General features: G+C 58.4%; 1 protein-coding gene across 4 annotated transcripts in view; it reads right to left on the bottom strand.

Moving 5' to 3' along the window:
• Nucleotides 1-20,681, bottom strand: part of ABCB9 (ATP-binding cassette, sub-family B (MDR/TAP), member 9) — a 25,632-nt gene extending 4,951 nt beyond the window's left edge. Inside the window, exons 1-10 of one of the 4 annotated variants that reach the window (XM_012663566.1) lie at nucleotides 20,460-20,681; nucleotides 15,059-15,746; nucleotides 10,775-10,889; nucleotides 10,173-10,303; nucleotides 9,090-9,295; nucleotides 6,763-6,960; nucleotides 5,424-5,552; nucleotides 3,542-3,730; nucleotides 2,896-3,069; nucleotides 189-348 (exon numbers count right to left, since the gene is read on the bottom strand). In XM_012663566.1, the coding sequence (XP_012519020.1) occupies nucleotides 189-348; nucleotides 2,896-3,069; nucleotides 3,542-3,730; nucleotides 5,424-5,552; nucleotides 6,763-6,960; nucleotides 9,090-9,295; nucleotides 10,173-10,303; nucleotides 10,775-10,889; nucleotides 15,059-15,659 (1,903 nt within the window). In that variant the 5' untranslated portion in view covers nucleotides 15,660-15,746; nucleotides 20,460-20,681. Of the gene's footprint in view, nucleotides 1-188; nucleotides 349-2,895; nucleotides 3,070-3,541; nucleotides 3,731-5,423; nucleotides 5,553-6,762; nucleotides 6,961-9,089; nucleotides 9,296-10,172; nucleotides 10,304-10,774; nucleotides 10,890-15,058; nucleotides 15,747-20,459 lie in introns of those variants that run through there. The other 3 variants (XM_012663568.1, XM_012663567.1, XM_012663565.1) reach the window with 3 other exon arrangements.
• Nucleotides 20,682-20,876: the final 195 nt, after the last annotated feature.

Below are 20,876 nucleotides of genomic sequence, written 5' to 3'. Positions count from 1 at the left end.
CGCAGAAGTAGATCGAGGCGGTGGCTGCACGGCATCGTGAATGTGCTAAAGGCCACTGGATTGCTCACTTTAAAATGGTTTTGTTTACGTCACGTGAGTTTCGTCTCAATGAAAGGAAAGCGAAATCCTAAAGCGCAGGTGGCAGAGGGTCGCACGGGGAGGGTGGCCGGGGCGGCCGGGCTCCGTACCTGTGCTGTAGCCGTCCTGCAGCTCCATGATGAAGCCGTGCGCGTTGGCCTTCTGCGCCGCCTCCACCACCATCTCGAAGGGCACGGCGGGCAGGCCGTAGGAGATGTTGTCTGTGATGGAGCGCGCGAACAGCACGGGCTCCTGGCTGACCAGGGAGATCTGGGGGGGGGAGGCGGGGCCAGGAATGCGTGTCTCCAGCTGGCACCAGCCCCCTCACCAGCCCCCCGCCTGGCCACCATGCTGTCGCCCCAGTCTCAGGTCTGAAACCTGAGCAGGGCCACCGCCGCACCAGCTGCCTCTCTTCTTTCCCCAGAGTGGAGTCCACCTGCGCCCACAAACCCTTGGCCTCCCCACACCAACAAACAGGGGCCTGCTAAGCTTGCTGCTCTGGGCTAAGCCAAGTTCCCTGCCCTCCGAGAGAAAGCTTGTGGCCTGTCCCTCTCGGCGGGGGGCTGGGGAGGGAATGAGAGAACGCAGACCCCAGCTCTGTGAATGGTCTGCCTGTGTCAGGAAGAGGCCTCAGCCGGCCCCCGGGCCACACAGACCTCCCTGGCCATCACCCAACACCTGCTTTTTGTTTTTTTAGAGACAGGATCTCGCTCTGTCGCCCAGGTTGGCATGAGTGGCATAGTCATAGCTCACTGCAGCCTCCAACTCCTGGGCTCAAGTGATCCTCCAGCCTCAGCCTCTCAAGGTGCTGGGATGTCAGGCGTGAGCGACCGCACCTAGCTGACCTCTCCCTTCTAAGAGAACAATTTAAAGGGGCTGTTGTCCCATGATTCCAGGGTCAAGAATCGGGCCTACAAAAAAAAATATGAAAAATATCACATTGACACTGTAAATAGCAAAAAGTAATTAATTAGTTAGTTAATTTAATTAATTAAAATGGAATCTAGCTGTCCATAAGTTGGGGATTGGTTAAATAATTACAGTGTACCCATAAGATCAAACTGCAATAGATACACATAGTATGATTCTATTTTTGTTAAAAAAAATTATATACATGTGCCTTCATATATTGATATCACATATTGATATGTTTATATAAAGATAGGAAGCAGGATAGAGAGGACATTTACTAAAATGTTGACACTGGCTCCCTCCATGGGGTAGAATCCAAAAGCTGAGGTGGAAGGGAACACACCATGTCTTAGTTTTAAAATTCACTGAAACTCTACGGATATGGTTAGATTGTAGCATTTTACTGTTTTGTGTTTATGGAAATTAAATTTTTAAACTTAAATTAAAGAGAGGGTATTCACAAAGGAGGAAAACCAGGCCAGGTGCGGTGGCTCACGCCTGTAATCCGGCACTCTGGGAGACCAAGGTGGGAGGATCGCTTGAGCTCAGGAGTTCGAGACCAGCCTGAGTAAGGTGAGACCCCTATCTCTAAAAAACAAACAAACAAACCAAATGGCCAATAAATATATCAAAAGTTGCTTAATATCTTTAGTCATCAGGAAAATGCAAAAGACCACAATAAGCACTCGCCAATTGGAAAAAAATTCAGGACTGACAATATTAAGTGTTTGAGAATCAGAGCATGGTGACCACTGCAAAATCTGAACAGCTCTGCCAGGGGCCTCTTCCAGAACTCTGATGGGCTGCGCGCTTGGGACTGCTTGTCAGCCATCTGCCTCTGGTTATATGCACACAATGTGGGCAGATTTTACAACCCATGGCCTCCGCCATCATCTAGAATTTGGCCAGGAGTTCTAGAATCCCTATGCCAACTCTCAGGCTCGTATGTAATTTATGTTGATAATGTAAATAGCACCCCCTTAATAGTTAGCGTTTCTTGTGTCATGTACAACCTGAACAACCAGCCAGGGCATCCCTGCTCTTAGGCCAGCACAGGATTAGGTGTCAAGGCTCCTTTTCTGAAAGGATTACCAAAAATTGTCTCGTCATGAATAGCCTCCTTTTAGTACTAGAGATGACCTATATGTAGAACAACTGGAACTCTCCTCCGCTGCCGGTGAAATGTAAACTGTACAATGTAAATTGGTACAGCCACCTTGGATAACAGTTATAGCAGAAGCTACTGAAGTCGGGGACGTGCATGCACTATCGCCAAGCTTTTCTACTCTAAGGATTCCACCTCGAGAGGACAGAACGTACCAGGAAACATGGACAGAACCGTCCACATGGACAGAACCGTCCACACCCCGTGTCAGTATTGTTGATAACAGCAAGAATGGGAAGCAGCCCGAATGCGCATCCAGAGCAGAGCGCGAACGGTAACAGCTGTGATTAGTCTACGCAGTGGGTTATCATCCGGCGATGACAACGAATGAACTACACCACAGCCTCGCCCGCGATGACTCAGGACAAGGCTGAGCGGGAGGAGCAAGACACAAACAGACGCCCACGGATAACTGTCTCGACGCAGTTCAGAGCGGGTGAAACGGGGCTTGGCTGGGGCTGTGCACAGAGGTGGAAAAGCTAATGAAAAGCAAGAACAGGATGACCCAAAAGTCAGGCGAGATGCTACGTCTGGGGCGAAGGGAAAGGGCACGTGGCGGAGGGGCTGCCGGAGTGCCAGAATGTTCCGCGTCTTGACCAGGGTGGTGTTACACTGGTGATAATTCTGAACTATACACTTATCTTGAGTGTTGCTCTCTGCGTCTGGGCTACAGCTCATGACAGGGAAGCTTAGACAAAGGCGGGGCGCGGCGCGGGGGGCGGCGGGGCCCCTCCACGTACCACTCGGTGCAAGTACTTGTGGTCGTAGGCGCTGATGGGCTTGCCATCCAGCAACACGCGGCCCCCCTCCAGGGGGTAGAAGTTCTCCAGGATGTTGACGCAGGAGCTCTTCCCACTGCCTGAGGGCCCCACGAGGGCCGTCACCTTGCCTGGGGACAGGCTGAAGGAGACATTCTGCAAGGAACGCAGAGGCACAGTGTGGGGTCACTGGCTCAGGTCCCGGACTGGGTGCTCTGGCCTCTGACACAGGTGGCTGCCCCTCCAAGCCCGCCCCACGCTCCTCTGCCTTGGCTGGGCGCTGCCAGCCCCTGAACCTTCTCTCTAGGATACCAGGATTTGGCGGCACCTTGATATTTGCTGTTTCCTCTGCCTGGAACGTTCTTTCTGCCGAGAGCCACCTGATTAGGTCTCAGCTCAAATGTCACCTCCTCCAAGAAGGCTTCCTTGACAGCTCTCGCCGTCACACCGCCCTCATTCATTCTGTTCCTAGCTCTTACTATCTGGAACCAGCCTGCTGAGGATCTGTCTTCCCCAACCGGAACCCAGAGCTCCTCAAGGGCAGGGACCTGCCTGACGTATTCCTGGCTGCGCACGGGACAGCGGACGAGGGCAGGGACGATTCCGGCAGGCCTCGGCCGCCTCTCACCTGCAGGACTTGGGTGTGGGGCCGAGTGCGGTAGGTGAAGGTCACGTTCTCAAAGTCCACCCGGCCCTCCAGGTGGTCGGGGGCCAGGGTGCCGTCGTGCACCATGGTCGGCTTCCGGTCGATGAACTCGAACACCTTCTCGGCGGCCCCCACGCCCTGCATAAGGCCGCTGTAGACGGAGCCCACGGACTGGGGGGAGGAGACACACGTTCCTGTCCCACTGACACCACTCCTGGGACCCACCCATGGTACTAGAGGATCAAGGGGTGCAGAGACAGCAAGGACATAGCAGCTGTTTTGGGAGAGAAGCAGGAGGCCGTGGGGTGCCACCCTCCAGTACATTACATCAGCGGTCCCCATCCTTTTTGGCACCAGGAACCAGGTTCATGGAAGATAATTTTTCCATGGACAGGGGCCTGGTGAAACTCTGAATTAAGTGATTTTGAGGCCCGGTACCGTGACTCACACCCGTAATTCCAGAGCTTTGGGAGACCAAGGTAGGAGGATTGCTTGAGGCAGGAGTTCAAGACCAGCCTGGGCAACATAGCGAGACCCGTCTCTACGAAAAATTTTAAAAATAGCTGGGTGTGGTGGCACACACCTGTAGTCCCAGCTACTCAGAAGGCTGAGGTGGGAGGATCACCTGAGCCCAGGAGTTCGAGCCTACAGTGAGCTGTGATCGCACCACTGCACTCCAGCCTGGGCAACACAGAGTGAGACCCTGTCTCTAAAAAATAAATAAAAATAATTTTGAGATTTAAAAAATACACAAATGGGATCAGACTATCCCTACTGATCAGGGATTTGCTTTTTGCATTTAACAGCATGTCTTAGAGGGTTTTCCCGGCCAGTTCACACCGATCCACCTCGTTCTTGGATTTTACAATACAGATAGGCTATTTCTGGAATGCAACGTACCATACGCATTTATCTAATGCCCGATCGGTGGGCATTTAAGGTGGTTTCCTTTTTCAGTATTATAAACAACGCTGCACAGAACATCCTTGGACACCCATCTGTGCCCACAGGTGTATTTCTGAAGCGTGGGTTCCTGGAGGCGGGATTCCTGCTGAGTCAGTTCGGCAGGTGTGACTCCCAGCAGCACGTGCCGCTAACACCGCACCCACATCCTTGAGCGTGTCCATGCCAAGGCTTGACCTTGAACTGCCTGAGAGCTTTTTGGGGGGGCGGACCAGAGAACTAACACCCCCGCTCCAGGCCGACCTTGAACGATGACTGGTGCAGGCGGAGTATAGACACCCAGCTCCCTGGCCCACAGGTGGATGACTCCAAGGCTGTTCTACTCTGTTCCCCGGAAGGATCGAGCCCAGTCGTCCACACAGGTAACCGGCTCCGTAACCCATGCAGGGCTGACCTCCTTCCCTCCCCCCATCCTGGGCTCGCCTCCCAGGTAAATCGGTGGCGCTCCAGTCCTGTCTCGGTACCTGCTTGTGCAGGAGCCCAAATTAAGGCACAATCTAAAAGGACCCTTGCTCTTCCTGTGGCGCCGCCCTTTGAGTGGGCCGCGGGAAAGATGGGCTAGCTCGGAAGCCCGTTCCCCCACCGAGCTCGGCGGACGAGCCACTTAACTCTCTGAGCCTCAGCTTCCTTTTCTGAGAAGTGGGGATGTCCAGAGCACCCAACCTCTCTCGGAGCCCTAATGCCACTTCCTGAAATCAGTGGCTGCCACTTCGCTCGATCAATGGAGTCGCTGTCACCTGTTGCTAGTGTGATTCTCGGTATGATTACGAGCTCTTCCCTACCTACCTTAGAAAGAAACAGTACGTTCCTGGCACCTCCCCGGGACACCCCCAACCCCGCCAGGACCCCTCTTCCCCACGCCCTCTTCTCCCCAGCAGCCCCCGAGAGAGCTGCCCCTCACCTCCATACAGTCCCCCAGGACAAACTCGTAGATGATGAAGGCGATGAGGTTGCCACTGGTCATCTGCCCCGAGATGACAAGGTGGCCCCCGTAGTAGAGGATGCTGACCTGGACCACCAGCAGCGTGAGCTGGGGGCAGAGGGAAAAGGGACTTGGGTCAGGGGAGCCTTGGCTCAGGTCCCTCGGGTCCCCCCACCCACCCCCAGGCTGCAGGGGGAGGTGAGGGCGGCCCCTGTGAGCTACGCACAGCCAGCCATCTCGAGGACGTCCTCCCCGCTGCCTGTCACTCATGCCCCTCCTTGTCCCCACGCTGGAGCGTTTCCCCACAAAGGCCCCGGCTGGAGCAGGCTGTGGGCTTGGCTGGGGAACAAGGCTGTCTTTGTGAGGCGCTGGCACACACATGCCACCCCGGGCTCCTCAGCCAGGCCAAGCGGGAGCTATTACTCCTCACCAGGAAGAGCATGACTCAGAGAGGGCGAGTGCGCTGGCTGAGGTCACACAGCGAGTGGGGCAGGGCAGGACGACGAGGTCTCTGTTTCCTCCCCCAGCTAAGTTCCACGACAGAGGGGCTGTGTCTGGAGCACCCTTACCTCCCTCCTGCACCTGGGGGGCATCTGGGAGAGGAGCAGAATCTGAGTACCTGTGACTGCCCACAGCCCACCAGGGTCCCCATCTGCCCCTCCCCACCCCAGCCCAGAACCAGTTCAAGGCTAGACCACAAGTGCCTCTGCGGAAGCCATGAAAGGCGCCCCCTGCTGGTGGACAGATCGCTAGCAGCTTGGCTACCAAGCTGGACTCGGCCCCCTTCTCTCCTTGGCCAGCACTTTTGGGGGTGGCCCGCTCCAGGAGGACCCAGACAGTCCCTGTCCCCTGGTTCCCCTGCAGACCACCAGCTCCCCCGACCTCCGAACTCTCCTCATTCCTATGCCAGCTATGACCTGCCCACCTCCCAGATGTGGCCGGCGGGGCAGTAGTAAGACCCAAGGGCTCCGCCTTCTCCAGGGAGGGGCTGTGACTCACCCTGGGCGAGGGAGCAGGGCATGCCAATGGGTGTGTGTGGTTGTCATGTGAGACCTGCCATAAGGTGGCCCAGGGTGGCCCCACTGGCCCCGGGGAGGGGCCTGCCAACTCCCCGCAAGGCAGGGATGTTTCCCGGCTAGGGAAGGGAAGCTCCTAGCCCTCCATCCCACGCCCGGGCGAGAGGAGGCACCCGGGAGGACAGTCACCAGGAGACTGCATCCTTTTCCGGAAAGATTCTCTGGCAACTTGACACCAACATGCAGATGGGGGTCCCCATCTTAGCATCCTGTCCCTCCAGGCGGGGGCCAGGGGCACGTACCCCGCTGCCCCAGACGTAGTACATGTAGGCGGCCGCCTCCTTCCTGTTCAGCTTGTACACCTGCTGCAGCTTCTGCAGGTACACCTCGGCCTCCGCCTCCTCATTGGCAAAGCTGCGCACGGTCTTCATGGCGCTGATGGTCTCCTCCGCTGTGTTGCTGGCTCTGGCCAGGGCATTCTGGACCTCTTTGGACAGTCTCTATGGGCAGGAGGGGCCAAGAAGGAAGAGACCTAAAACAGACCCTTGCCATCTACCTGCCCGAGCCCCGGGCCTCTCTGGGCTGTTCCACATTTCACTGGTGCCGGCTCTGAACAGGAAGGTCCTGGGACAAAAGCTCCAGCCCCCCTCTCTCCCCAGTCTCCTGCTAGCTTGATTTGACAGACTCAGAGAACAGACCCCAGTGGTACTCTTGGAAAGATAGTTCCAGATCCCAAGGGAAGGAGGATCATTAAGTTATCTCTAGTACTCAAAGGAGGCTATTCGTGACCCTGCGGTTTCTGGTAATCCTTTCAGAAAAGCCTCAACACCTCATCTTGTGCTGGCCCGAGAGCAGGGATGCCCTGGCTGGTTGTTCAGGTTGTACACATCATATAAGAAACGCCAATTATTAAGGGGGCACCATTTGCATCATCAGTATAAACTATGTGAGAGCCTGTGGGTTGGCACACAGATTCTGGAATTCCCAGCCAAGTTCTAGATGGTGGTGAAGGCCGTGGGTGGTGAAATCTGCCCACATCTAGCCAGAGGTAGATGGCTGAGAAGCGGTTCCAAGCGTGTGGCCACCGGAGCCCTGGAAGGGGCCCCTGGGCTGAGTCATTCAGACTCTGCAGTAGTTACCAAGTAGCGATTCTCACACCAGCCAGGAAGGCAGCCCGAGAGGCCAGGCCAGGATCGTGCACTGGCAGGTCCCATGACCTGCATGTCACGCCCAGCCACAGGAAGCACACAGGGTGCTCTGACCCTGAGTCATGCCTGGCCGTGGGCAGCCTGCGCGGCCGGTGGAGACGACTCGCTGGCTCCAGGGAACACGTTCGTGGACGAGGCGGAAACCCTAACAGAGTTTCCCCGAGGCCCTGCCCGGCTGAACTTCGAGGTGGGGCCTAGGTGGGCACAGAGGTGTGGGCAGTGGGGGGAGCTCCGGGGTCTCCTGCACCCGTCCCAGGGGCTGTGGGAAGGCAGGAAGCGGGTGGAGGACAGAGCAAGGGGAACAGCTCCGACTCTAACCGATGCATTGACTTTTCCTACTCAGCAGGGAAAACGGTGAGGCTCGTGGGCCAGAACTGTGGGGAGAGGGTCCCTCTGGGGCGGCTGGAGAGGCTGCGGGGAGCAGGTTCATCGGGGGGCTGGGCAGGTGATGTCATCCTTTGTTACCCGGTCTCAGGTCACCGGCCTCCCTCACCTTCTGGGCGGGGGTGGAGGTGGGGAGGAAAGCGCTGACACCCTCCGGGGCCAGTGCAACACGGTGGCGAGAGTGATCTAACCAGCCCCGCCCAGAGCCATCACGTGCCAAAGCCCCTGGTCAGGGCTACCTCACCATGGGCCTGGGCCACCGGGGAAGGCACCGCCCACACCTGTCTCAGGGTCACAGGCCTGCCTGTCGGAACCCAGCCCTGGTCCCATAGGGCTCGGGGCACCCACCAATCTGGGAAGCAGGAGGAGGGTGGGGCCAGGCCTAGCTCCCAGGCAGACCTCTCTGGCAGAGGCGGTGCCATGGGGCGGCTGGAGGGACTGGGGCCTGAGCCACCGGCACACACAGACTACAGGAAGAGAGTGAACTGCTGGGCGAGGCTACACCACCTGGCCACCCGCAGGCCCTCCCTCCTGTCCACCCTCACTCATCTCTCCAGCTGCACCGGCTGCCTTGCACTTCCCTAAACACACCGGGCATGTTCCCACCGCAGGGCCTTTGCACTGGCTATGCCCTCAGACCACGCTGCCCCAAGACGTCCACACCCTTCAGATCCTTACAGAGATGTCAACCGTTGACGCTCCCAATCTCTCTCCTCACTTGCGTTTCTCCTTAGCATGGCCACCTTTCAGCGCAGTGTGTGTTTCCATTATTGCTGCTGTCGTCATCTATTGTCTGTCCCTCCTACTAGAATACAGGCTCCACAAGGAGAGGGGCCTTGTCTGTTCACCAATGGACCCCAGTGCCTGGGACATAGTAGGTGTTCAGTAAATACTGATTGGATACGGGAATGAATGAATGAATGCAAACACAGCCTCGAGACAAGTCCTAGCGGCCCCTAGTGGCTCCCTAAGCCCCTTCTGAGGGGAGGTTTGGAGCTGCCAGGGCTCACGGACCCTGCAGGGACCAGGGGGCCTACCTTGTAGTACTTGCCATAGATGTTGGACGCCATCATGATGATAGGGAAGCCCATGAAGGTGACCAAGGACAGCTGCCATGAGAGGCTGAACATGAAGATCACCACGCCTGTGACCTTGACCGTGTTCCGCAGGAAGATGTTGATGTTCTGGGAGACCAGGTCGCTGACCATGGTGGTGTCCGAGGTGAGGCGCGAGATGAGGTCCCCTGGAACGAAGGCGGCTCAGCTCCCGCTGCCACAACCAGGGCCGCCGGGGTGGCGGCGGGACACTGACACCAGGCAGCTGGGCCTCCCCAACCTTCTGGGTGGGGGTGGGGAGAAAAGGGCTGACGCGCTTGAGGGCCGCCCTGAGCCCAATCCTAGTCGCGCCGTCCGGGGGCGGCTGAAGGTCGGAGGGAAGCAGGAGCTCGCTCAGCGCCACGTGGCTTGTCGGGGACTGAGCCGGGCTTCGAGCCCATGTCCGCTCTCTGTCACTGGCAGAGGGGGGGAGCTCGCCTCTTCCCTTCTAGAGAATTAACAATCTAGGCCCAGGCAGGAGGAAAAACAGACACCTCTTACCTAAGTTGGACCCTGGGCTAGGAGCTTCAGAACAGCCCCGTGGGTGGCTTCTCTCATTGCTCCCATTTTACAGATGAGAAACCAGAGGCTTGGGAGGTTGAGCGAGTGGGTGTGGAGCTGGGGCCTGGACCCAGGCTGGTCTGTCTCAGAGGCTGAGATCATGGCCGGACACTATTCCTGCCTTTCCTGTTCTGGCCTTTGACCTGATCTGCCCACCCCGAAGTGGCGGGGCCTCTGCCAGCCGCAGGCATAGACAGTCCCTGTGGCGTCCACAGGGCAGCAGAAGCAAGGCCTTGGCCCCTGCAGGACCCTTCATTGGTCCATATAGGACCCTCCAGAGGCCACGGCCCACCTAAAACCTCAGCCAGCAAAGCAGCTCCCCGGGGCCAGGCTGCCCAGGGGCCCAGCCAACCCCAGGGGCTTCCACCCTGAACCGAACAGGAACGGCCAGGACGCCTGCGACCACCAACTTCCCGTTTACTCCCAGCGTGAGGCAAGCCCACCCGGCCAGGCCCCGGGACCAACCTGTGCGGTTCTCATCAAAGAAGCTCGTCTCCTGCGACACCAGCGAGCGGAAGAGACAGTTTCGGAGGCGAATGTTCAGTCTGGCAAATATGAGGGTAAAAATGCCGCCCCGAATACCTGCGGCAAATGAGCTAATTGCAGATAAGAGATGTTATAGCACGACGTCCTTCCGACAACGACAGCCACACCCGGCCGCCCCCTCCCGCGGCCGGAGGGGTGGGAGTCCAACCTCGGCCCCCGTCTGGGCCGGCCCTCCCCAACTAGCACCCCCAGAGGGAGGGCAGAGGGGCGAGTGGGTGGGGCGAGGGACCCCAATTTGCCAGCCAGACCCCTGTCCCCACCAGAAGAACAGCACGGACAGAGCTGGTCCTTGTTCCGAGCACAGATTCCTGCTCGGAAAACAGCCGGGGGGGTGAGAAGGGCACCCGCGAGGACTGTCAGGGACAAGAGAGCGCGGCTCTGGGGTGTGGCCCAACGTCTGGGAGCTGGGGACCACGGTGACCAGCTGAGGGACAGACACACCAGGGGCATTTCGGGGCCCACCTGGCCCTGCCTGCCCGGGCCCGGGGCATGCGGCGCAGGGCGTGGGGTCGAGCCGCTACCTGCCGATGGCCAGCAGGCACACGATGGTGACGGCCGTGCTGAACTGCTCCATGCTCTTCTGGATGACGATGCCGTCGATGGCGCGGCCCGTGTAGTAGGGCAGGAAGGTCTCTCCTGGGGGAGGCAGGGCGGGCTTAGGGCTCTGCAGCCCGGGGAGCCCGCGCCCTTCCTCCCGGGGCTCCGGAAGCCCACACCCCGGCCGCTCTGTTCACTCTCCGCTGGGCTTTTCTCTCCCAGCAAACTCCTGCTCCCCCTCCACGGGGCCCCCCTCTTCAGAGAGCAGGAGCACAGGAAACACTGGGTCTTAAATCTACACAGCCCGGTTGTGATTATCCACACGGCCACCAGGCCTCGAGTGCACCCACGTGCTGCTTCACCGCCTTTGAAGGAGGCCCTGGACACACCCATTTTACAGATGAGGAAAGTTGAGATGAGACAGCTCACCCCGCCACCAAGCAGTCATGGCTGATCAACGCCAGAGGTGATTTCATTCTCACTGGCAGAGGGTTCAGAGTCCAAATTCTAGCACCTCAGAAGATGTTGCTATTCTGGTTCTGAGCAATGCTGGGAACGGCCCACCTCTTGGCCGGGCACTTCACAGCTTGCCACGCAATTTCCCACCCGCTTGTCTTACTTTATCTTCACAACAATCCTGGGGTGGAGCAGGAGACTCAGAGAGGCTGAGCAATTTGCTCAATGTCACACAGCAAGTAAGGAGAAGGGACACAAACACAAATTGGCTTCAAATTTGGGGCTCTTTCTTTGTCCTCTCCTGCTATGGTCTGAACGCATCCCCCAAATTCATATGTTGAAACTTTTTTTTTTCTTTTTGGAGACAGGGTCTCACTCTGTCACCCAGGCTAGAATGTAGAATGCAGAGGCGTCATCATAGCTCACTGCAACCTCCACCTCCTGGGCTCAAGTGATCCTCCTGCCTCAGCCTCCCGAGTAGCTGGGACTACGGGTGCACACCACTACGCCCAGATAATTTTTCTATTTTTTGTAGAAACGGGGTCTCACTCTTGCTCAGGCTGGTCTCGAACGCCTGACCTCAAGTGATCCTCGTGCCTTGGCCTCCCAGAGTGCTAGGATTACAGGCGTGAGCCACCGCGCCCCCACATATGTTGACACTTAATCACCAACGTGATAACATTAAGAGGTGGGGCCTTTGGGAGGTGATTCCGTCATGAGGGTGGAGCTCTCCCAGGTGGGAGTAGGACCCTTGTAAAAGGGCTTGAGAGAGTGGGTTTGCTCTCTCCTGCCGTCCGCCTTCTGTCTGTGAGGACGCAGTGTCCTCGCCTCTAGAGGACGTGGCAACGAGTCGCCACCGTCTTATCTCGCAAGCAGCGAGAGCAGCCCTCACTAGACGCCCACCTGCTGGCGCCTGGGTTGTGGACTTCCCAGCCTCCGGAACTGTGAGAAATAAATTTCTGTTATTAACACTTACACACGGCCCAGCCTGTGGCATTTTGTCAGAGCAGCACAAAGGAACTAAGACACCTCCCTCCGACAATCCAGAGTGCCCACTTCCGTCTTACGGAGGCGGTGACACGCAGTGGAGCGTGCTCCAGGCCAGGCCCGTGCTCATCCCAGGGCCCTTTGCACTGCTGCTCTTTCCACGGGCAGAGCCGGGCTTGGAGCTGGGCATACAGCAGGTGCTCAATAAAGGTCAGTGAGTGAAGCTTGGACAGCGCTTCCTGACCCGGCTCCACTGCCTGGACTGTGAGACCTTCCGCACTGCTCTGGTGCCCTCTGCTGGGCTCGGCTCTGGAACCACAAGCTGGAGCTCAGAGGACCTCCATGGTCCTCGGCCACATGCCACCTAGGCTGAAGTTCTGCCTCAGTTTACCCACAGGGAAGAAAATGGCATCCACCAGCTCTGACAGCATTTTGATCGCAGCAAATGCTAATGCTAACGATAACCTTACTGGGGACCAGGTGCCGTGCGAGGCGTGTGTGCAAACTGTCCCGTCCAAGCCACGCAAGAGTCGAACGGAACCGTCCACTCCGCCAGCGAATGCCGTGGCTCTGCTTTCAGATGATTTCCAGAATCCGACCATTCTCACTGCCTCTCCTGCTCCCAACCTGGCACAAGTCACTCATCTCCTCCAGGCTACCTCGGTAGCCCCCCCCAACCCCCGGTCCCCACCAGGCTGTCTTCCACGCAGCAGGCAGTGGGATCCTGGCGAACCCCACTCAGATCTTGTTGCCCCTCTGCTCAAAACAGTGCGAGGGCTCCCATCTCTTCCAGGGTAAAAGCCTAGGTCCTTACAGCAGCCCATGGGGACCTGCAGGACGGAGCCCCCGGGAGTGACTTGCTTTGGTGTCTCCTCTCCTTGTCTCACTCACCCAGCTCCAGGACACTGGCCTCTGCTATTTCTCTAACAACCTGGGACCTTTCTGCCTCAGGACCTTTGCAAGGGCTGGTCCCTCTGCCTCGGAGTGCTCTTACCCTAGATATCTGTCCCCCTACCCGCCTCAAGTGCCAAAGACCCCCCAATAATCCCTTAGGTCTGGTATTATTATTCTTCCCATTTGTGGAAACACAGTCTTTCCATAGAAGACAAAACTGAAGGTCAGAGAAGTTTCTAAGTCGTTTACCCAAGTTTATGTAGTTGGTTTGCCATGAAATCCATATTAAACAATCCAAATGTAATAAAAGATACTCAACACTAAACTAACCTTTTTTCCCAGTGGGTGGGTTTATTTAAGATTGTGAAGACACAGAAAAAGCCGGGCACTACTGAATCCTTAATTGGCAAATAATGATTAATCGTCACAGAACCTAACATTTATTCAGTACTCACTTTTGCTAGGCACCAGGCTCGTCTCACTTAATTCTCACAATCACTGAACCGCGCCTTCATTTCAGGACGGGAAAGTGAGGTCTGGCCGGGTTAAATAACTCGCCAAAAGTTATCAATAAAGTTGGGGGCCTGAGCCTCCAGTCTGACCCCTTCGCCTCGGTGCCATCCTGCCGGCTGCGTTCGAGGACCTGCTGAGCGCCTGCCGGCTGACAACGGGCCCCAGCAGGCGGGGGAAACAAGGTCACGGGCGACCTCTGCCCGCGCAGGCAGGGCGCACGTTCCCTCCGCACCCGGCTCTCCTCCGCCCGTGCCACACGGGGGGAGGCTGAGGCTTAGGGAGGTTAAATAACGTGCCTAAAACCACACAGCTGTCGAGGGGGTGGGACCGAGGGGGCGCAGGGTGGTCAGCAAGGGGAAAAAGGGCTGCAGGCTCAGGGCCAGCTCTGGGGTTTGCCTGTCCTCTTCGAGAACATTCTGGCATTGTTACCACCCGAGGCTCTGTCCTTGTGAGTTACCATTTTAGAAACTCGTAGTGGCTGACATTCCCGGGTGCCGAGCTCCGTGCTCAGTCCTTCTCCTGCCCATTTTACTCAACCTTTACGACGTCATTTCGTAGAACTCTAACGATCCCGTTGCACAGAGGAGGGCAGTGAGGCTCAGAAAGTCTCGAAAGCTCGCCCAGGGTAAGGAGCAGGGCTGGGATTTGAACCCGTGGAGTTTCGACCCTGCAATGCCACCTTCCCACCCGTGTTGCCGGAGTGGTGTTTTCAAACTGCTTGGACCAGACCCCTGGTGACAGAGGCGTTTCACATCACGAGCTGAGACACACGTGTACAGAGGCACACGTAACTAAAGTGGAACTTTCACGAAACAGCACTGCGTCTTACCACAGGCAACGCACTCTGATGTTTTCTATTCTGTTTTATTATAAAAAACCCCTCTGACCCAGCGATCCCAATTCCAGGAATTTATCCTACAGATCCGTCCACATTCGTGTGAACTGTGGATGAACAAAGTCATTCGTTGTAAGAGAAAAAGACTAGACGGCCCGAGAGTCCAGCCGCGGGAGAACGACTAGATGATCTACGGGCCGGCTCATGTCCGCTCGCGACGTGGCCGTGGCCAAGAACCAGGTACCGATCGGAAAATCCCAGAATGTATCTTAGGGGGAAACAGCGAGGGTAAGAGGTGGGGGGAGGAACCCAAGTTCTTATTTGCTTGGAGCAGCTAAAGGAAATGCCAGGAGCATATACAGGAAATGAATAAAAGTGGTTTCCTGCCCACTTGGAAGTTTCCGGAACCTTTTCCTACAGTCAGGCCTAGGCTGGAGGATCAGGGTAGCCAGGGGTAGCATTAGGAGTGAAACTTGCAGTGTTTTCCTTTCGTATCTATTTGACGTGTCAACTGTGTAAGTACAGTGTGAAAGTTTAAGAGGACATTTCCTGGGTGCCCACCAGGCCCCGGGTCCTCACTTACCCAGAGCTGCCACGATGAGGAAGAAGGAGGCGGCCACGAGGAAGGCCACGTCGGGCTTGGTGTAGGAGAGCAGCTTCTTCAACGTGGCCCCCGACGCCTGCTCGGGCGGGGACTGGGCCCCGCCGCGGAAGCCCTCGGCCTCAGCCCGGGTCCCCGGCTCGAGGGCGTCTGCGCCCGGCCGCACGGCGGCCAGCAGCCACCAGAGCAGGAAGGAGGCGGCCAGCGACACATACGTCCACACGAAGAGGGCCCAGAACCACGGGTCCCGGACGGGCCTGCGCACCTCGGAGAAGAGCAGCAGCTTCACCACGGCGTAGATGCCCACGACCAGGCACACGAGGGTGATGACGACCCACGAGGCCCGCAGCCGCCGCGGCCCCAGGGCGCTGTTCTTGGCCACGCCGATGGCGGCCCCCAGCAGCAGGCAGCTGCGGTAGAGGCAGGCTGCCCAGAGGTCCAGCACCGAGTCAAAGACGTTGAAGTGGCGGATGTCCTCCAGCAAGCTGCGGTCCAGGTGGCTGAAGACATAGATGGCCGTGGTCACGCCGACGTCCACGCTCATGAAGGCCAGGGTCACCGTCACTGCCTTCCACAGCCGCATCCTGCTGGCTGGCCGTGGGCGGGTGCCAAGGGGCAGGTGGCAGCTCACGGGGGCTAAGTCATCGTCGTCCTCGGGGTGAGGCCAGACCTGTAGGGGCGACAGCACACAACAGGGTGACGGGTTCAGGTTTGCTACTTGCTAGCTCTGTGACCTCAAGCGAGTCACTTGACATCTCTGAGCCTCAGTTTCCTCATCTGTAAAATGGCAACATGAGTACTCCTGACTTCCTGGGGTGTTATGAAGATTCCACTCATGCCAGGAATATTCCTTGAGCGCCTGCCCTGGGCCAGACTCTGTTCTTTGTGTTGGGATTTACCAATGAACAAAAATAACAAAAGTCCCTGCTCTTGTGGAGATGACATACTCCTGTGGGAGACAGATAACAAGGAAATGACACGGTATGTGACGACATAGGAGCTCTGGGGAAAAAGAGGGGGTGGATAGGCTGGGGGCAGCTTTAAATATGGGGGCCAGGGAAGACCCTGGGAAAGTAACACTTGAGCAAGACTTGAAAGAGGTGAGGGAGTCCGCCATGCGGCTGAGGGAAAAGCATGTGGACAGGTGGAACAGACAAAGCCAGAGCCCAGAGGCAAGAGTGCACCTTAGGAAGGCAAGGAGGCCTCATGAGGTCAGAGAGATGAGGGGCGTGGGGAGGAGACCTAGAGGATGTGGCAGCCATTGTGAGGACAAAGGTGCCTTCAGAATAGCAGAGTTCAATAAATGGTCGTTGTTTTTATTATTATTACTACTTTTTCCAAACCCGTTTCCTCATTTGCCAACTGTCAATGTGAGGTTCGATGCGTGAACATCATTGTGGGCACAGTGCCTGGCACATAATTGCCGCTGACCATTACCAACTGTATACAGCAAGTGATTAATACATGTTTGTTCACATCCCTCCTTCCCAAATCAGGCTTTCCATCTCTGCAACCCCAAATAAACCTCACCCTCTTAGACCAAGAGAGAATTTGAAGGGGGTGGGGTGGCTCACAGGCCTCACAGCAACCCAGGGACCTTCATACCTGCCTGGAAGTTTCCAGAATCTCTTCCTCCAGTCCAGGCTGTCCCTCATGCCCAGCCCTAGGGCCCTTTGGTTTTCTGGATCTTGATGTCTGCTTTGTCCAAAGGACCGCCCTCCCCTGGGCCCTCAGGCCTCACCGGGGCCTAGGAGACCCCGGAGCCTCGGGGACACCTGGGGGTGGGCCTTGGGGGGCCTGAGTGTGGGGATGGGGCTTGCCTAGGGTGGGGCTGGGGCTGGGCCAGGGTGTGTCCCTGAGTGCTACCTCCTGACTCGGGTCCAGGTCTTCCTCTCCAGGGGCCCTTGTTGTCCCACCTGCAAAATGGGCACAGCTCTGGAGCCCTCAGGTGGAGGGAGAGGCCGTGAGTGACGGGAGGGGCAACTAAGCTGTTTCTGTGAAGGGGGCCATCCCGAGATTGCCTCTCCCCACTCTCTCGTGCCCAAACTGCTCTGGCTGTGCGGTGATCAGAACCTCACACAATCCCATTTACAGTTGGGGAAACCAAGGCCCAGAGAGACAAAACCACCTGCTCCCGACACTTAGCCAATAAGGGCCCAAGCCAGGACCTGGGCGGGTACGTAAAGGACCCTGGCACCTCTCTCCACCTCTGCGCCGCGTGCCCGGCAAGTAGAAGACAGTTATGTAACACGGCTCTTCCCACGAGCCCTGCCTGTGCCACGTGCTTCAGATGGGTTCACTTACTTAATCCTCACGACAGCGTGGCAAGATGCGTGTGCTCATCGTCCGCTTAGCAGATGGGGAAACTGAGGCCCAGAGAAGTGAATAACCTGCCCAAGGCTACGCAGCTGGAGAATCGCAGGGCCGGGATGTGAACTGAGTGCTGCCTTCGATATCACAAATGCTAAGAGGGAGCGGAGCGTTAATCTGGGGGAAACAGAGTCACCATCAGAGGGGGCTCAGCTTAGGATGATGACAACAATAATCGGTGGTATTTACGGATGCCACCACATGCCTGGCACTGTTCTAAGTCATCTACGGACATTAATACTCACAAGAATCCTGTGAAGTAGGTTCTATTATGATCCCCACTTTACAGTTGAGAAAACCGAGGCACAGAGAGGTTAAGTGACCTGCCCCAGGTCACACGGCTAGGAAGTGGCAGAGCTGGGTCGTGAACCCAGGCTACTGAAGGCTCTAATCCTTCAAAGCAGCCTCTCCAGGGGTAGGAAACCCCCTACTGCTGCTGAGGGGTGGGGGTCTGAGATGCAGAGAGGGCGCAGGGGTGACGGCCCTGCTTTTGCCCCTGCACCCCCAGGTAGGTTCAAGCCTGTTGCAGAGACAATGACTGCTTAGTCAGCAGCTGCCTCTCCAAAGAGAGCCAGGGCTGACGGGGTTCAGGGGCAGGGGAGGGAGGTGGAGTGGACAGACGCCCCCCTGCCCAGGCCCTTGCTACCCCAGCCCCGGCGGAGCTGCCCGCGCAGGCTCCTGTCTGCTGCAATGCAGAAGCCGCGGAGCGAGTGGGTGGGTGAGCTCAGGCAGGAGCCCGGGGAGGGAAGCTCCTGGCCCAGCGCCACCCCAGCCTCCCGGCCAGCGCTGCTGGCTACACCAGGTCCCGCTGGCCGCCTCAGCTGCTGCTCTCCTCTCAGCACACACAGAGTGTCCCTCAGTCCCCAGAAGGGGCTGAGGCTCAAAAGTGGGACAGGAGGCAGACCCATTGGAGACTTGAAGCCTGGACTGTGGCCCGGGGGTTGGCCGGCTCTCTCCGCCCGTGACTCCCAGTCACTGGGGCAATTCCTTCCCGACACCCCGACAGCCCCAGTTGCCAGCCACCCACCCGGGACCCCCAACCATTTATCTTCCTCAGAACAAGCAACATTTTAAACATCAACATCACAGACTATCTGAACCACGTTTTGCAGATGGGGAAACTGAGGCCCAGAGAGGGAGGGGCAAGGCTTGTCCAGGGGTTGCCCAGCGAGCTGGGGCAGAGCAGTGCTAGCACCTGGGTCCCCTGCCCCCAAGTGCTCAGTCCTTCTACTACAGCTCCTGGCAGAGCGGAATCCAGCCCAGGTCAGGTTACAGTCTTCAGAGGGGACAGTTACTCCGTTATTTTTAAAGTTACTGAGTAGGAGTGTTAAGAGGACAAGACCATCAGCAAGGCGGCGAGGAGGGCAGGATGTGACCAGAAGGCTGTGTGGAGGCACGTGCCCCTCTCCATCCCCCCAGCTCGGAGGACGTGGCTGAGCTCGGCCAGGTGGAGCTGGAGGGCAAATTGTGGGCACATGGGTGACATGCAGGGCCCAAGGGACAAGCACAAGGTGGTGGCCAGAGGCCAGAGCAGGCCTCACCCAGGGCCCAGCATGGCCCAGGAAGATAGGGGCAACGCGCCTTGACACCAAACGCTTAGGAACGGCAAAGGATTAGCAAGTGACCCTGCCACCGTCCCCACCAGGGGTCTTGTCAAAGGCTTTTCTTCCCAGGAGAGGAGACGTTAGCTTGGGCATCTCCAGCTGTCAGCTGCAGAAAAGTTAAGTCCGGAAGGGCCGGGAGGTAATAAATAACAATCGTCATCACAGTCACAACAGCTACCATTTACCGGGCGCCTCCCAGTACCATTGCCCTGGGAGGACCTCATGGTTGGCATCCTCGGGTCACAGCTGGGGAGACAGAGGCCTGGGGAAGTTAGGTGACATGCAGAAAATGGGCAAGGTGGGACTGAAACCCAACGCTTCACTCTCTGGGGTCCCTTGCCCAGGCTCTTAGGGACAGCAAGAGAAGGTCCTGAAGAACTTGGGTGACCCAGTGGGCTCAGTTCGCCCCAACTTGGTGAGCTTTTTATCCCAAAGCGGGCTCAGCCCTGGAAAGGCCCACTCAGCGCTCAGCGAGCACCCATGACCCAGGCCCGCTGCGGGGACAGTGGTGCTGTGGGGCCTCTGGAGGCAGGACAGGACCGGGCTGGGTCTACATGGCTCCATCTGACACTCATCCTTGCTAAGCCCACATCCTGCGCAGGGACGAGCCCTCACCCTGGGACCTGGGGAAGCTGTTTCAGGCAACTCACTCGTGGCTCTAGGCAGGGAAAGCTGGGGAGCGAGGCGTCCTTCCTACAATCCCCTTGTCACCTGGCCCCGCCCCATATGGAAAAGGGGAATGGAGGCCACCCCACCTCCAGGGGGTGGGGCAGAGGCAGGGAATCCTGCCAACCCTGCTAAAGCTCTCCCGATTAACCGCGGGCCTGAGGCGCAGGCCTTGTTTAACGCAGGCTCAGAAATAAGGGAGGGGCCCCCGGGAACCCATAGGCCTAGCTGCCAGGATGGACGCGCGGGAGCAGCGCCGGCCCATTGGTCCGCTGGGGAAACTGAGGGCAGAGCTTTGCCCAGGTCGACAGGCCCTGCTCCCCCACCGCCGGCTTTTGCCCGGGCCGGGGCGCGCAGGCTCCCGGGCAGGCCGCACCACGGGCGGCTGGGAGCCCTCAGGAGACGCGCTAGCCCGACCCCGGGGGATGGCAGTCATCCCAGGACACCCGCAACCCCCCGCCCCCGTTTTCCAAGAGGCGGCGGCTCCTGACGGGGTTAAAAAAATGCAACATCGGCGCTGCGGGCGCGGAAACGATGCTGCAGGGATGGGGGGCTGGGAGCTGCGGCTGCGGCCGCCGGGGTACGCGGGCGGGGGCCGGGAGGGCTCCAAGGAGGCTCCCACCTCCAATAGAGACGCCTGCTCCCTCCGAGGCGGGGGTGCCCGACGCCCCCATTCCGCGCCCGGTTTGGCGCCCTGGCCTGGGAAGGTCCCGGGCCGGGAGTCCCGAGCGCCGCGCCCTTACCTGTTACCTGGCACCAGGTGAGCTGTGGGAGGGGGCGCGCTGCGGGCTCGGGTCGTCGGGGACGCAGGCTCCGCGCCGCTCATTGCAGCCTGCGCCGGGCGCTGCGCTCGCTCCGCCGCTCCCGCCGCTCCTCGGCGCCTCCCCACGCTGCGCCGCCGCAAGGTCGGAGCCGAGCGCGGCGGGCGCCCAGGCCGGCCGGCGCACGGGGCGGAGCCTCAGGGAGGAGTGGGCGGGGGCTCCAGGGAGGGGCGGGGCTCCAGGGAGGGGCGGGATCTCTCCGGCGGGGCGGGGCCTCTGGGGGCGGAGCCAGAGCGAGCCGCCCGCTCCCCGGTGGGGAATTCCGCCCGTGTCTGGCCGGCCTGGCCCTCCACGCTCCTCACCTGGAGGCCTCAGGCCCATCCGGAGGGGACAGAAATG

This window comes from Propithecus coquereli, unplaced genomic scaffold (genome assembly GCF_000956105.1).
Source record: "Propithecus coquereli isolate 6110/MARCELLA unplaced genomic scaffold, Pcoq_1.0 Scaffold81, whole genome shotgun sequence".
Lineage (NCBI taxonomy): Eukaryota > Metazoa > Chordata > Mammalia > Primates > Indriidae > Propithecus > Propithecus coquereli.
The sequence above is the reverse complement of the archived record's forward strand: the minus strand, read 5'-3'. Positions and strand labels throughout refer to the sequence as shown.